Below are 14,701 nucleotides of genomic sequence, written 5' to 3'. Positions count from 1 at the left end.
TCATCAGCACATAACATCAGCCAATTTTTATTTATTATTGCAATAGTAGCAGTTTTGAACCTGTTCATGTTTGGAACACTACTGACATGGCTGGCTGGGGCATGCTGGGCGTTACAGGACTTCTTCTAAACATGCATGGGATTGCGCCTTAATCTCAGTTTCCAGCAAGTTCATTCTCAGTTGTAGTGGCAACAAAGCCTGGATGTCTTTCACAAACAACACTAAGAAATATATTAGATTCCAGAAGAGAAGCCATTTTGGCCTTTGCGGATTCTTGTGGTATATTCATTGTGGCATGGGCTTTTGAGGTCCCACAAGGCCAGTTTGTCAGATGTGTTCATCTAAATATGTAGGTAGTGCTACACCAAAAATGCTTCCCAGTACTACTTTAACTCAAAAAGGGAGGGGATTTTAGAGATTTTCAGGAGAGCACAGAGTGACAGCTTTTGTACATTAGGCTGTTAATCAGCTGTATCTACCTTCGGCTTCATAGCAGAATTGAGATCTGAGCACTACACAAGAAGTGGTCTTCTTTCCTGCTTTAGTGCTACATAACCCCTAGGTGGCACTGTGGTATAGTGGAGTAGTCCAAATACTCAAGAGGAAATTACTCTTTCCCTTACACAATTAAATGCCGCATTTTCTAAGTTCTAAAAAAAACTCAGTGAAAGTGCTGTTTAGACATAAAAGTGAAACTAGAAGGTTACAACGTTGTCGAAAGAACCTGTAAACAACTGTGAGTAGAGAATAATGAGCACATGATAAAAGTCTTGTGTATAAATTATTATTATTATTATTATTATTTATTTATATAGCACCATCAATGTACATAAACACCCTGAAACACATTGGTGCACCTCCTGGTTCCTTTTGGCTAGCAGCGACCTCCCCTACCACAGTATAACCTGGAGCATAGCCCTTAAACACAGCATCATTCCAGAGCACTTGAGGGGTGGACAGTGGCTATCAACTGAGAGGACTGGTAGTGATTTCACTCCAAAAAAGATGAAATTCCCACTTTTGTCCCTGAACCCTATCCCAATTTGTCTGCGAATTTTCACTGGAGAACTTTCAGCCCTGCCCCAGATAGACTTGAGTACAGAGAGGAGAAGAAAAGTGTTAAGACAGTGAGAACAAAAGGTTAAGCAATGCATGAGATTGCAGTAGGTGTGCCACAGTACTATGCAAATCTATCTATATAAAACATATAAATCTATATATGTTTCTGTAAAGGCTTCAGCTGATACAGGTTGCTAAGCAACAGTAACAACGTGTAACATCAGCTGATACAGGTTGCTAAGCCCCTCGCCTGACTCCTCCGGGCTTTCCAAGGTAATCCTACCCCCCTTTCTGCCTCTTCGCTCCCCCCCCCACAAAGGGGGCAGCGCCATGGTCTGGAGCATGAGCGAGGCACGGCCAGGGCCCTTGGTGGCCAGGTGGGAGGCTGCTCGCCTGCTGCAAGCCCAGGCCCTGGCCTAATCTCATGCAAGCTAGGCGGGCGGCCCAAGGCTGACAGGAACCCCAGGGATAGGGTCCGGATCATGAGCGAGGCACGGCCAGGGCCCTTGGTGGCCGGGTGGGAGGCCGCTCACCTGCTGCAAACCCAGGCCCCAGCCTAATCTCATGCGAGCTGGGCAGGCAGCCCAAGGCTGACAGGAACCCCGGGGAGAGGGTCCGGATCATGAGCGAGGCACGGCCAGGGCCCTTGGTGGCCGGGTGGGAGGCCGCTCGCCTGCTGCAAGCCCAGGCCCCAGCCTAATCTCATGCGAGCTGGGCGGGCGGCCCAAGGCTGACAGGAAACCCGGGGAGACAGGGAACACCTGCTCCCCCTCCCCCCAACCTCCCTGCCCCTCAGGTCTGCCAGATGGCGCTGTATCGGAAGCCTCCAAGCAGCCCGTGCCCCCACAATGATATTTAATTAATAAACTTTAAGATATGCTACAACAGCATATGTTATGCCTGGTACAGCTAGTGAATATAAAATCCCATCAAATAAGCAAGGTCCAATCAGCATGAGTGTAAACTCCTGACTAAAGACACAGGTGCTGAAAAAGTAAAGCAAAAGCAATATAGTAAGTAAAGTAAAAACACCTAACGAAGGACAATTATTTTCTGTAGCGAGCTAAAGATTGTCAAAATTGCAATGAATTCTATCATCTGGCAACAATACACTCATGCCATTTACATAGGATGAACAGGTCAATCCCTGCACAAGAGGATTTATGTTTTAGATTCTAAGCCTTTGGGCAGGATATTGTTGCTGTTTTATTTGTACATACTGTACAGCACCAAGTACATTGGTGGTGCTATATAAATAATAATAATAATAATAATAATAATAATAATAATAATAATAATAATCACTGCAAAGGAACATTTCAATTTCCCATGACATTCTGCAACAGACCTTAAGGTTGCCATACTCAAACAAAAATGTTTCAGGAGCAATATGCAGAAGAGGGACAATATTTTTTTTGGCTTGGCATTAGTTTTAGCAGATCTTTTGATTTTCAAACACTCTACAAAAGGTAGTTTTCAGTTTGTTGTTTTAAATCTGTTACTGTATTTTTAAATTGCACTGGTGTGTTTGCACTGCTGCTAGGTTTTATTTTGGTTTATGGTTTTAACTATGATGAACTGCCCCGAGCGCTTCGGCTATTGAGTGGTACAGAAATGTGATGAATAAAATAAATTGTCTCTCTTTGGGGGTTTATTAGATGTATTGTGTTTGCTATGCCTATTAATCACCAGTGGCTGCTAGTCAGGATGCGTCATACATCCACTGACTGAATTCTGTATTAATTCATGTTCTGCCTAGTACTGCAACATGCCTATTGTAGCCTTTTGCATTTTGTGACCTTTTTTTAAAAATCAAACTTACATGTTTCCTTCTCTCTGTAGACATGATGAATTCATGCATCTGACAAAGAGGTTTCTGTCCCTTTGAAGTTTATACTACAATATATCTGTTAATTTTTAAAGGTGCCACAAGAATCTTCCTTATATTTGACGTAGGCCATAGCTAGATGGGACTTTATCCTGGGGCGATCCCCGGGATCGACCCTGTGCGTTCACATGACGCACAGGGGATCCCGGGATCAGGAAGGGATGATCCCTCCCTTGCCCCGGGATATGGCCCTACACTTTAGGCCTGCTTTTTCCATGGTCTCGGGATGATCCCGAGACCGTGGAAAGTGTAGCCCACCATCACGGTTTGTCCCGGCTCCTCCCGGTTATTCGCGAGGAGCTGGGACCAGCGCACGGGGCACAGAGCTCCTCAGGAGCTCTGCACCCATCGGGGTTGGGGTTGGGGGAGCGAATTTTTTTTTAAAAAACCACTTGCCTTTTATGCATGAGAGCTCGTGCACTGCTTCCTCTTTAAAAAAAACACAAGATAGCGGGCGCGATACGCTCTCCCTCTGAGGTCGTCACGCGCCACATGTAAACAGAGGGGGAGATCTTGCGATAAAAATATCGCGAGATCTTCACCCCTCCATTACACTAGACCCGTAGGTCTAGCTAAGGCCATAGAAAGATGTAGGATATTCACATTTTTGTAGAGAATCTGAAAATGCAACTAGAAAATGTATCCTCATTATTTTACTCTAAAATGAAAGTACTTTAATAGGATACATTGTAAGTAGCTTTTCATTTCTTCCTAAATTAAAACAGCTTTTAAAAGCATACAGTTCCTACAGCATGTGACTTCCTTGGTAGTTCAATTACCAGTGCAGATTCCATATACTTGATGTAGTGAAACACAAGAGGATCAGCAGGATGCAACTTAGACCCTAACGAAAGCTCCTGGGTTTCTTCAAAGGATCCTTGCATGGTAAATGTGAAGTTTTTCTCTACAGGGCAAAAACAAAATACAAAGAGAACTCTGTTATTATTGTGACATGTTTTATTCAGTTTGTGAACACTAACACGAACATAGCTATTATAAAAGCAAGAAAAGGACACGGTAGTATGTACTTCGGTAGTATGATGTGACAATAAATATAGATATCTCCATATGACCCCCCCTTTTATTTGGTTGATAGCTGAGTCGTCAGCTCAAAAAAGAAGCATAATGCTTATAAAATATTTTGTGAGCAAATGCATTCAAAATGTTAGTTAATTACAAATTTTGTGCATTTTTTTTTTGAAAAAAGCACAGATTAATGCAGAAAAGGGATGGAATGAATTCACAAATAAACAATGAGAAACTGAAATAGACTGATCTGTCCAACCAAAGGCTCATTCTATAAAATTGTCTTTGGCAGTACCAAGAAAGCAGTATTCCAAAGGATGGTCTCTTCTAATTCCCCCCACTTTAACCCTTCCTCCCCACTGTGTCCCCAATCCGGATTGGACTTCTCACACCTGTGATATATTTTACCAAATAGTGACCCATTTGCATTAATGGATCAATATCAGGCAATAGAATTGCAGATGTGTTCAGTGCCTATGCAGCTGAACTGTGGCTCCAGAGGAGAGAAAGGTTAAAGGCCCTCTACTTCCAAGCTAGGATCTGGATTGGGGGCTCTACACTTACTCTGTGACCTCATCTACACCAGGCAGGATATTGCACTATGAAAGTGGTATATAAGATGCAGGAGCTACAGTACTGCTTTACAGCAGTATTGAAGTGCACTGACAACTGTTTAGGTCCATTGACACATTAGGCCTGTGATTGCCAGCGCCAAGGTGCAGTCTTCCCAGTATTTTAAAGTAAAGTAAAGTGTACTTGACAAGATTCCAGAGTTGAGAGAAAGATTCCCTGATCTTGGATGAGAGACTCACGCAAAAATCCCCCTTCTGGCAGCTGTACTAGGAGTAATATTTGAGTTTGAATGACATTTTCTATTGCCTTCTAGATTAATGACAAGTTCTTTCTTCTTCAAGTCCTTCTCCACTTGCTGCTGCATCACCAGAGGACTGGGCCTGGTGTCCTGACAGAGGCTATTGAAACCAACTGTCCCGTGAGCAGAAGAGGAAGTGGACTGTCACCATCACCATCTCTTCAAATAGGCTGTTAAACCATTTCAATTATATCTCCTTTGTCCTTATCCCTTGTATGGGGCAGCAAGTGTCACACTACTTATTTTTGAATGCTGCTCTGGGAGCCTTTTTGGCTCAAGAGCAGAGTATAAATGCTGTCAACAAATGCCTTGCTTCCACGCCCAATGCAGCCTGGGCTTGGGGAGGCTATTGTGGGTGGGAGTGGGAGATGAGCGCCCCTTCCTAGAGTCAGAAGACCTAAAGACAGTAGTGCACGTGCTGGTAACTTCGAGGCTCGACTTCTGCAATGCGCTCTACATAGGGCTACCTTTGTGCCTAGTCTGGAAACTTCAACTAGTTCCAAATATGGCAGCCAGGCTGGTCACCGGTACACCTAGGGGTGACCACATTATACCAGTTTTAAAATCTCTACACTGGCTGCCAATTAGTTTCCTGGCAAAGTATAAAGTGCTGGTTATCACCTTTAAAACCCTACATGGTTTGAGTCCAGGCTACCTGTGGGATCGCCTTCTCCCGTACAATCTGCCCCGCACACTAAGGTCCTCTGGGAAGAATCTACTTCAGTCAGTCAAAGTTAGGCTGACAATTGTTACCCAGGGGACCTTCTCTTCTGCTGCTCCAAGACTGTGGAATGGTCTGCCGGAGGAGACTTGTCAACTTAACAGTTTATTAGCATTCAAGAAAGCTATAAAGACTAATATCTTCCGGCAGGCCTATCCAGTGGAATTTTAGGATGTTTTTTAGGATGTTTTTAGGATGATTTAACAATATATATTATGTTTTAATTCAGTTTTATGTATTTTATATTTACTGTTGTTCCCTGCCTTGATCAAAATGGAGAGCTGGGTAAGAAATAAATTTATGATGAAGATGTATGGAGGAAGGCCATTTGCAGCTTCCACGTGGCACCACTGGAGGGGGGAGGGGGAATCCTAGCCCATAAATTGGCAATCACCCATCCCCTCCTTCTCCTCTTTGAAATGTAGCTCCCTCCCTCTCTCCTTCTTTGTGGGCAGTGTGGGCTTGGTGGTTGTCCTTTAGGGGGGCCGAGTAGGATTTTTTTGCTCATAAACTTTAATTGGTTATGAGGTTTTTTCCCCTACTTCACTGTAAGACAGGTGGGGAGAAATAATTAGGTTAATTTGACTGTTAAGAATCTGGTCACATTTGATGATAAGCAGGTATGTGCAGGCATCTTGAGCGGGTTAGGGTCAGTGAGCATTCAGAGGCACCATTGCAGTGATCAGTAATGCCTGAGGCTCCCCAGCTGCAAGCCCTGCGGCCCAGCAGGCGATGGTAAGGGTTACGTTTGAGGCTAACCTTCTTCACCGACTTGTAGCCCTGCGGTACGAGGGGCAGTTGACAAGGAAGGCCTCCCTACCTCAAAAGGAGAAGCCTGGGAGATGGCGAACTTTGATGCACCACTCTCAGGCCATGAATATCTTGCCTGATAAAACAACGGCATTAGGCTGGATTAGAGAAGATGCCCGCTTAGGTTTTCCCTTTCTGCAGATCTATTAATAAATGTGGCGCTGTTTAAATCCCAATCTTGTGTCTGCCTCGTTATTTCCCACACTCCACATTCCCCACAAATAAGCATCACACATTGGAGTTTTACCCTTTTCTTAATTACAGATGCCAAAGCTGTTGCTAAAGATATAATTTGGTAAGCTAATTTGTTCTATTAAAGTGCTAAGATCTCTTATTATTAATTATTAACATTGCATTACACCACCCTTCAATCAAGTTGAGGCTGGATGCAGACTTGCATAGAACAGGCATACCATCCAGAAGATAGACAAATTAATCTAATTCCAGTCTGTCACTTTTGCAGGTGTTTACTCATCAGTCTGTCCTATCCAATTTCCACATTAAATTTCGGATTCAAAAAACTGTATGAAAATTTATATTTAAATATTTATTTTAATACTTTAAAACATTCATCATCATCATCATCATCATATATTTATTTGTTACCCTCCTCTCCCTCTGGATCGAGGTGGGGCACAACACAAATGCAAACACCATAAAATACATATAATTGATTTAAAACTAATACATTATTAAAAGCAGCACATCATTAAAAGGCATTGGCATAGGGGACAGAAAATGGCGTTGGAGGCTGCAGTGCTGTGTGAGTCTCCGTGACTCATGTAATTTAGTTTAGAAGTGTTACTGTTTTATTGACCTATTTTAAGCAGTTTATTGTTTTACTCTTTAGTCGTTCACTTGTTTTTATTGCTCTTACTGCCCTCTGCATTTCCAGCTTGCAGTTTTGTAGCTCTTTGATGTGCTGCCTCTTTCTTTGAACTGCAAACTGCAGTGCCTTTTCTACCAAGAGTTTAATTAACACCCGGCAGCTCTCGAGTATTAGTTGCCACTCCCTGAAAGGGTTTTTTAAGGTTAGGGTTTTTAGTTTGCTTACCTCTAGGTCATTTGGCTGACTATGAGAAGGAAAAGAGTTTTATTGCCTCCACAAAATGTGAGTAATGCACTCCGCGCCAAACAGTGCAGGCTCGACAGTTTTATTGTTCAGCAGCCTCCTCATGCCGTCTCTGCTGCTTTTCCCACAGATGAAATCACTTTGTCTAACAGATATGCTCCTCTGGCCGAGGGAGGTGAAGTTACTGGTGAGTCAGACGCTGGCGTTTCTCAAACAAACCGTCCAGCTGGCAAATCCATGGAAAACTCCCAAAGTGAAGCTTTTCCCCTTGAATTACTGGCTGAGCAATGTTTCCTAACAGCGAGGACACTCCAATTGATTAGTTCTAACCTAGAAATTGTGCTTAGCTCTTTAAATAAACTGTTGACATGGCTCCCAGAAAAGCTTCTCAGCCAAGGCATCCAGGCTCAACCTCCACCACCACCCACCCCCGTTTAGACCCAGTAATCGAACCTCACTGCAATAATGGAGGCCATTTATCTACAGCCCCCAATATTGGTCCAGATATTGGAATAATAGAGTGAAAAAATGGTGGCCTAGTTCTACAGCCTTTTTCGGCGGTTATTGATGTACATCCCCATGGAGGCCAACACCCATTCTGGGGATCGGTTCAAAGTGCCAACTTAAACCTCAAATGGCTGCTAAATATTCAGCCATAATATTTGTTGGCTGTGGAACTACTTTTCTCTTCCCCTGTTTATAAGAGGTACCTATTGAAGTTTACTAAACCTACCATCCCAAATTTACTAATGAAGGAAAAACTTTTCCTGCATACTGTGGGGATCTACCCGTCACAGCTTTTTAAAGATCTCCAGGTTAAACCATTAATATCCATCAAAAGCCGTTCTAATTCTGTCCTCCACCCACAGTTTAATGCCCCTAAACTGAGTAGCAGCAAATCCACGGCTTTTTCAACTGTGGCGACTGAAGAAGCAGATCTACCACACAAAAGCTTTATACCATCTTTCTGCTCACTGTGTTAAGACCAGCCTCAAAGCATCCAGCAATCATTGAGCAGGCCCACCAACTCCTTCATGTTGGAACAGGAACTGTCTCCCGATTCACTTCATTCGGGGGTGGAGGACGATTTCTTTTGCGCTCAGCCCTTGGTCAAAGGGCAACATACTATCACTACCTTGCAAGATCTGATCTGATTAAAAGGCATCTTAAAATTCAACTGGGTAGACCTGCCGGAAGAGATCAGTCCTTATGGCTTTCTTAAATTCCGTAAGACTGTTAAGTTGACGAATCTCTCCCGGCAGGCCATTCCACAATCTGGGAGCAGAAGAAGAAAAGGTCCTCTGAGTAATAGTTGTCATTCAGCCTTGTTTTCGGTGACTGGAGTAAATTCTTCCCAGAGGACCTGAGTGTGCGGGGCAGATTGTACGGGAGAAGGCTATCCTGCAGGTAGCCTGGATCCAAACTATGTAGGGCTTTAAAGGTAATAATCAACACTGAGCAATTCAGTGGTTTGATGGGATGGGGCCAAAGAGGCAGACCCAGCAGACTGAGGCCTTTGCTAGACCTACCTTAAAATACGGGGGAGAGGAGGGGAGATCCCGCGATGCTAGTATTGCAGGATGTCATTCCAGTCTAGACGTCAGATGCAACGAGCTCAAGAAGAGAGCCGTTGCATCCGCCATTTTTTTCATTCTTAAAGGGACAATGTGCACGAACGGTCGTGTGCACAGTAAGGGTGGTTTTTTTACATTAAATTCATTTCCCCGCTCCTCCCACCCTACCCCTGATGGACGCAGTGCTTCTGGGGAGCGCTGCACCCCGTATGCTGCTTCTCCTGGCTAATTGCGCAGAGCCAGGAAAAGCCGTGGAATGGGCTACACGCTCGCAGTCTCGGGCTCAGCCCAAGACTGTGAGAAAAATCAGGCTTAAAGAGGTAGGCTATATCTCAGGGCCAAGGAGGGTTGATCCCTCCCTGAGCCCGGGATCCCCTGTGCATCATCTGGACACACAGGGTGATCCCGGGTATCAGCCCGGGATATAGCCTGGTCTAGCAATGGCCTGAGATCCATCATTTGTTCTCACTCTAGTTCAACCCGAGTCTCCTAAAGGGCAGACCTCCCATGTGGCTACAGGATTGCAGTGTCTGACTTCCCCAGGCAGCCACTCCAGGTAGTAAGATGTCTTACAGTGGAAGAATAAGTTGCCAGTTAATGTGGCTGGGACGGAATTTTACCTGCATACCAATTGGCAAAGACTGTGCAGGTTTTGGCCTTCCCCATTACAAGATTAATTCCATTGTAAATAAGGTGATTTTCTCAGTAATTTTTTTGTGGGTGCTTCATTGTATAACATTTGTCACAACTTACATAGATGAGATAGGCATTGGGCTGGATTCATTGGTGAGGGGGAGCAGGATTAGGCACCCTGCTCCCCCACAGTAAGGATTCTCGTAAGGGATTTCGGGGACTTGGCATCAAGACCAGATCAGCACGGGGGCTGCACACATCCGTGGTGGTGGAAAGGGGTTCACATTAGTGGTCCGCACCATGGTGTGTCCCTAGCCCTGCCATCTACCGCCAGTGTTCCTGGCATGCAGACCAGGAAGGGAAATAGGTCATCAGGAGGAATTGCTGATGACAAGATCCACGCCCTATGCCGCCACCAAGCCTATTCAAGTGGCTCAATAAGGTTGTGGCCAATTTATTATTCCAGCTATGCCTTTGTGTCTAATTTGTTCTCTTCCATTTGCTAACCTGACCCAATTAACTGCTGCCAAAACAAATTGCTTATTTGTAAAGGTCCAAAAGTGAGATTTAAGAAGTTTAAATGATAAAACTCTTTAAATTATATATCTTAAACTGATCTTTCTTTAAAAGAAGATGTGAATAATAACCTCTTGATTCCTTTTCCATCATCTTTCCTCCATTCGCTTGTACCTCCAAGCAGGAAATTTCACGAGACTATCAAAAGAGAAAGGCAAAAGAGCGAAAAGTAAAATCTTTCTGACCAAGGTAAGACAGCTGTAAAGTAACAGGTCCTTACTTAGCAACTTAAAAAATAAACAAACTACAACCTTCTAGAATATGCCAATAAGAGATAGGGCCAGAGTTATTTGCCTATTTTAAATGCATGAAGTTAACATACATTTTCAGAAATACTAGACCACAAGAGACATACATGATGCGCTGATTCAATGCTATTTTGATCTGAAATTGCCTAGCCAAGCAGTCCAAATGTAAAATCCTTGATTAACCTTTTTAAAAATAAAAATTGAAGGGCAGAGCAGTCCTAACCTCCAGCTACACTGGCTGGGGCATGGGGTGTAGTGGACAGACAGGAGACAATTGTTAGTCCAAGGAACTAGTGGTGCACAGATTGCTCTTTCGGTTACTTTTAGTGATTGGGCCTATTGCTTTTAGTCTTTAGCCACAGTTCTCTTTCTTTCCAATAGTTCCCAGTTCCAATTATATCTGTTTGAGATTGGACAGCATGAGAGGCTAGTAGATACGCCTCTGGTGAATTCTCAAGATTAGGTCACTTCTTGTGGGAGTATCTATACTGGGTTGCGGCCAAACATTTTTAAAGTCAGTGGAGCAGAGCTTCAGAATAGCGGAGCGGTACATATTAGCATATAAGGTGGGGGGAGTCCTATGACTCCCAGCATTCCTCAGCCAGCATGTCTGGCTGGGGAATCCTGGGAGTTGTAGGACTTTTTCTGTCTAAACATGCATACGAATGTACCCTAATAGTATACATGAATCCCTGAGACACTCTCAGGGTGGGGAATTTTGATGTCAGCTGATCTGGAAAAGTGCTGCATGTTTGGGAGTCATATTTTAACGGGATCCCTGACAATATTAGGGATGCAAGCTTATGGTCTTGCTTTAACTGTTGTGATGAAGAGGGAATTTCACCAGGTTCTCCATGCATACAAATGACACCTGCTGAAATTCCCTTTTCTATACAACTATTAAAGATATGGGAGCCCTGTCCTCCTTCCCATACGGTCACCCTAATAACCTTGCTTCTTCTAAAGCCATTAAGCCTACTTCAAACTAAGGTTTAAGGCTGTTTGTTGGGCAAAAAGGGGCATTCATATTAAGGTGAGTTATGATAGCATGTACACTGTTCTTGTCTTTCCCTGGCACACTAACCTGGTGGGCCAAATAATTTTAGAACCCAGAAGCTTTAGGACTACAGTAAAATATCACAATCATATGGTCACAACTACTGTATGATTAAAAAAGAGAAATAAGCTAAAATTGAGATTACCACTAATATGCCATTGGTAACAATATGCTCATCAGGAACGGGACTGCAAAACAAAATAAAAATATTTGACTTGTCATAATTGGACTTCAGTAACTTCAATCTGCACTTCAATGACTTCAATTTGCACTTCAGTGACTTCAATCTGCATCCCAAACTAAACTGGATTAAATGTGCTGGGGAATTGTCTTCCTCATACCCTTCACCCCCTGGAAATGTCATACAGAGGCTCTGCTAAATGGTGAGAGCCATGGTGCACACAAAATTGCGCATGGTGTCCTTCTGTGCGGAAGGTTTCTTTTCTCACAGAAGGCAGATCCTGGATCCAACCCCTAGTTGCTAGCATTAAACTCTGTGTTAATTTATTTAGTTTAGTTTAGCTCATATATAATCTAACAGAACAAGATTTACTGAAAAGTTTTTTTAAAAAAATTATTGGATGGTTACCCTTACAGGCTTTGAAAGATCACAGTTAACCTGAGTTTCAGATCACATTTGATAGGAGGAAGGCTTTCTCTGCTGTGGCACCCCAGCTGTGGAATGAGCTCCCCAGAGAGGTTCGCCTGGCGCCTACACTGTATTCCTTCTGTTGCCATCTGAAGAACTTTTTTATTTTCTCAGTATTAAATTTAAACTTTGCTCTTTTAATATCATATTTTAACCTATATCAATTTTTGCTGTGTGGTTTTATCCTGATTGTGCTTTTTATATTATAGTATTTTGTATTTGTGTTTTTAGATTGTTGGTTGTTTTTATGCTCTTCATGATTTTAATTTTTGTGAACCGTCCAGAGAGCTTTGACTATTGGGTGGTATAAAAATGTAATAAATAAATAAATAAATAAATAATAAATAAACATAGTTCATAGGGTTTTTTCAGGGGCATGCCAGAATAATGATAGGGTAACTAGGTATAGCACATTTCATTAGGGTGTGCACTCAGGGTGCACTTATTATTATTATTCATTTATTAAACACTGTAGACACTGATGCCCTACTCCGCTTTTGGTTTGTCTGATCACAGGAGGGCCATTGCAGGGGAGGGGGAGGGAATGAGGACATACTCCTCAAGCCCCAGCATTGGTGGAGCTTTGTGGTGACACTGGCCAGAGGAGGGGCTTATAAGGTGATATTAGCCTTCAGGGGCCCTCCTCCTGGCCTCTTTGAAGCATGGTTCCCAGCAGAGAGGCTCCAAGTAGAGTGATTCCTGCTGCAGGTAGCAATGGTGCGCTGTCAAGAGTGGCAGCAGCAGAGCAGCTGGAAGGCAGCCAGAGGACTGATCCCACTGTGTCTGGATCCCCCTCTGGATCTCTACTCAGTGGCCCCCCTCAATTCAGCACTTATTATTTGAGACACACCCAGCACCTTCCTTGTGCATGCCTATGTAACTAGGACCAAAGTGTATTAATAATGACAAACCAGGATCTAGAACAATAACAGGGCATGAAGCTTAAGCTCTGGAGCTGCCATAGGCTCAGGTTGCTTGCAGGTAAAGGGCAAGGTTAACCCTGTCTCTGAAGTGTGGACAGTCCAAGCACCTAAACCCTTGCAGGTGTTGAAGATGGTCTCCCTGATTTACTTTCCCACCAGGGGTTGACAGCTCTGGGTAGGTAAAAAGGTAGTCCTTAAAAGCAATCTGCATCCCACCCTCCAGGTCACATGGCCCTGAGATAGAGGTTTTTGTTTTCTAGTTTGGCCCTCTCCACTTTTGCCTCTGGCCCCACCCACCACTGGAATACAGCCCCTGGGAGCTCCTCCAAAATAGAATTTGGTTCCCCATCCGTGACGTATATAGTTTGGCATCCATGCCCCACAACAGAGCCAGCAGGTTATTGGGCGGTATAGAAATGTAATAAATAAATAAAATAAATAAATAAACATGCACATCGTTGGACATGCCCCACCTAATATCAGGGTCCCAGGGCCTTGAGAAATGTCTCTCTCCTACTCACACCATTCAAAGCAGGCATAGTGGGTGCTTTTCTGATGTTATATACTCTTAAATATGCCATATTACTGGTCAGTACTTACATGCTGTCCAGGCTAAATTCTACCTCCAGCTCCTCTTGAATCTGTGAAAGGACAAACCTTTTATTAGCAGGCTGGAAAAACTCATGCAGAAGTATGATAAATAATATACATTGATACAAACATGACAAATCAGTACAATTTTCACCCTCAGCATTTCTAAAATCCCTGGCCAAAAAATCTTAGACACCCAGGAAAATGTAGCTCCTTATGTTGCTTCGATAATGAACACTGTATCAGCATATTTGAGATTGATAAACAAATGGTCAAAGATCACCTAATTTCCTTGACTGAGTTCAAATCTCCAGGGCTCGATGAACTGCATCCTAGAGTAATGAAGGAGCTAGCGGAAGAACTCTCAGAACCTTTGTCTATTATCTTTGCAAAATCATGGAAGACGGGTGAGGTGCCGGACGACTGGAGGAGGGCTAACGTTGTCCCTATCTTCAAAAAGGGCAAAAAGGAGGAACCTGGGAACTACAGACCAGTCAGTCTGACATCCATCCCTGGGGAAATTCTGGAGCAGATTATAAAGAAGTCAATCTGTAAACACCTTGAAATCAATGCGGTGATCACTAGAAGCCAACATAGATTTGTCAGGAACAAGTCCTGTCAGACTAATTTGATCTCATTTTTTGATCAGGTAACCTCCCTTGTGGACTGTGGGAATGCTGTGGATGTCATATATCTTGACTTCAGCAAAGCTTTTGACAAAGTGCCCCATGATATTCTGATTAACAAACTAGCTAAAAGTGGGCTAGATGGAACAACTATTAGGTGGATTCACAGTTGACTACAGAATCGGACTCAAAGAGTACTTATCAATGGAACCTTCTCAAACTGGGGAGAGGCAACGAGTGGGGTACCGCAGGGCTCAGTCCTGGGCCCAGTGCTCTTCAACATTTTTATTAATGATTTGGACGAGGAGGTGCAGGGAATGCTGATCAAATTTGCAGATGACACAAAATTGGGTGGGATAGCTAATACCCTGGAAGAC

At 43.5% G+C, this 14,701-nt stretch overlaps 1 protein-coding gene across 2 annotated transcripts in view; it reads right to left on the bottom strand.

The window, feature by feature from the left end:
* LOC134392915 (cytosolic phospholipase A2 epsilon-like) overlaps positions 1–14,701 on the bottom strand; it is a 76,523-nt gene that overhangs the window by 37,571 nt on the left and 24,251 nt on the right. The window contains exons 5-8 of one of the 2 annotated variants that reach the window (XM_063117674.1): positions 13,708–13,748; positions 11,681–11,723; positions 10,302–10,368; positions 3,697–3,851 (exon numbers count right to left, since the gene is read on the bottom strand). In XM_063117674.1, coding sequence (XP_062973744.1) covers positions 3,697–3,851; positions 10,302–10,368; positions 11,681–11,723; positions 13,708–13,748 — 306 coding nt within the window. Of the gene's footprint in view, positions 1–3,696; positions 3,852–10,301; positions 10,369–11,680; positions 11,724–13,707; positions 13,749–14,701 lie in introns of those variants that run through there. The other variant, XM_063117676.1, reaches the window with a different exon arrangement.

Source organism: Elgaria multicarinata, chromosome 2, assembly GCF_023053635.1.
Source record: "Elgaria multicarinata webbii isolate HBS135686 ecotype San Diego chromosome 2, rElgMul1.1.pri, whole genome shotgun sequence".
In the NCBI taxonomy this organism is placed as follows: domain Eukaryota; kingdom Metazoa; phylum Chordata; class Lepidosauria; order Squamata; family Anguidae; genus Elgaria; species Elgaria multicarinata.
This window is presented reverse-complemented; position numbering and strand designations above follow the sequence as displayed.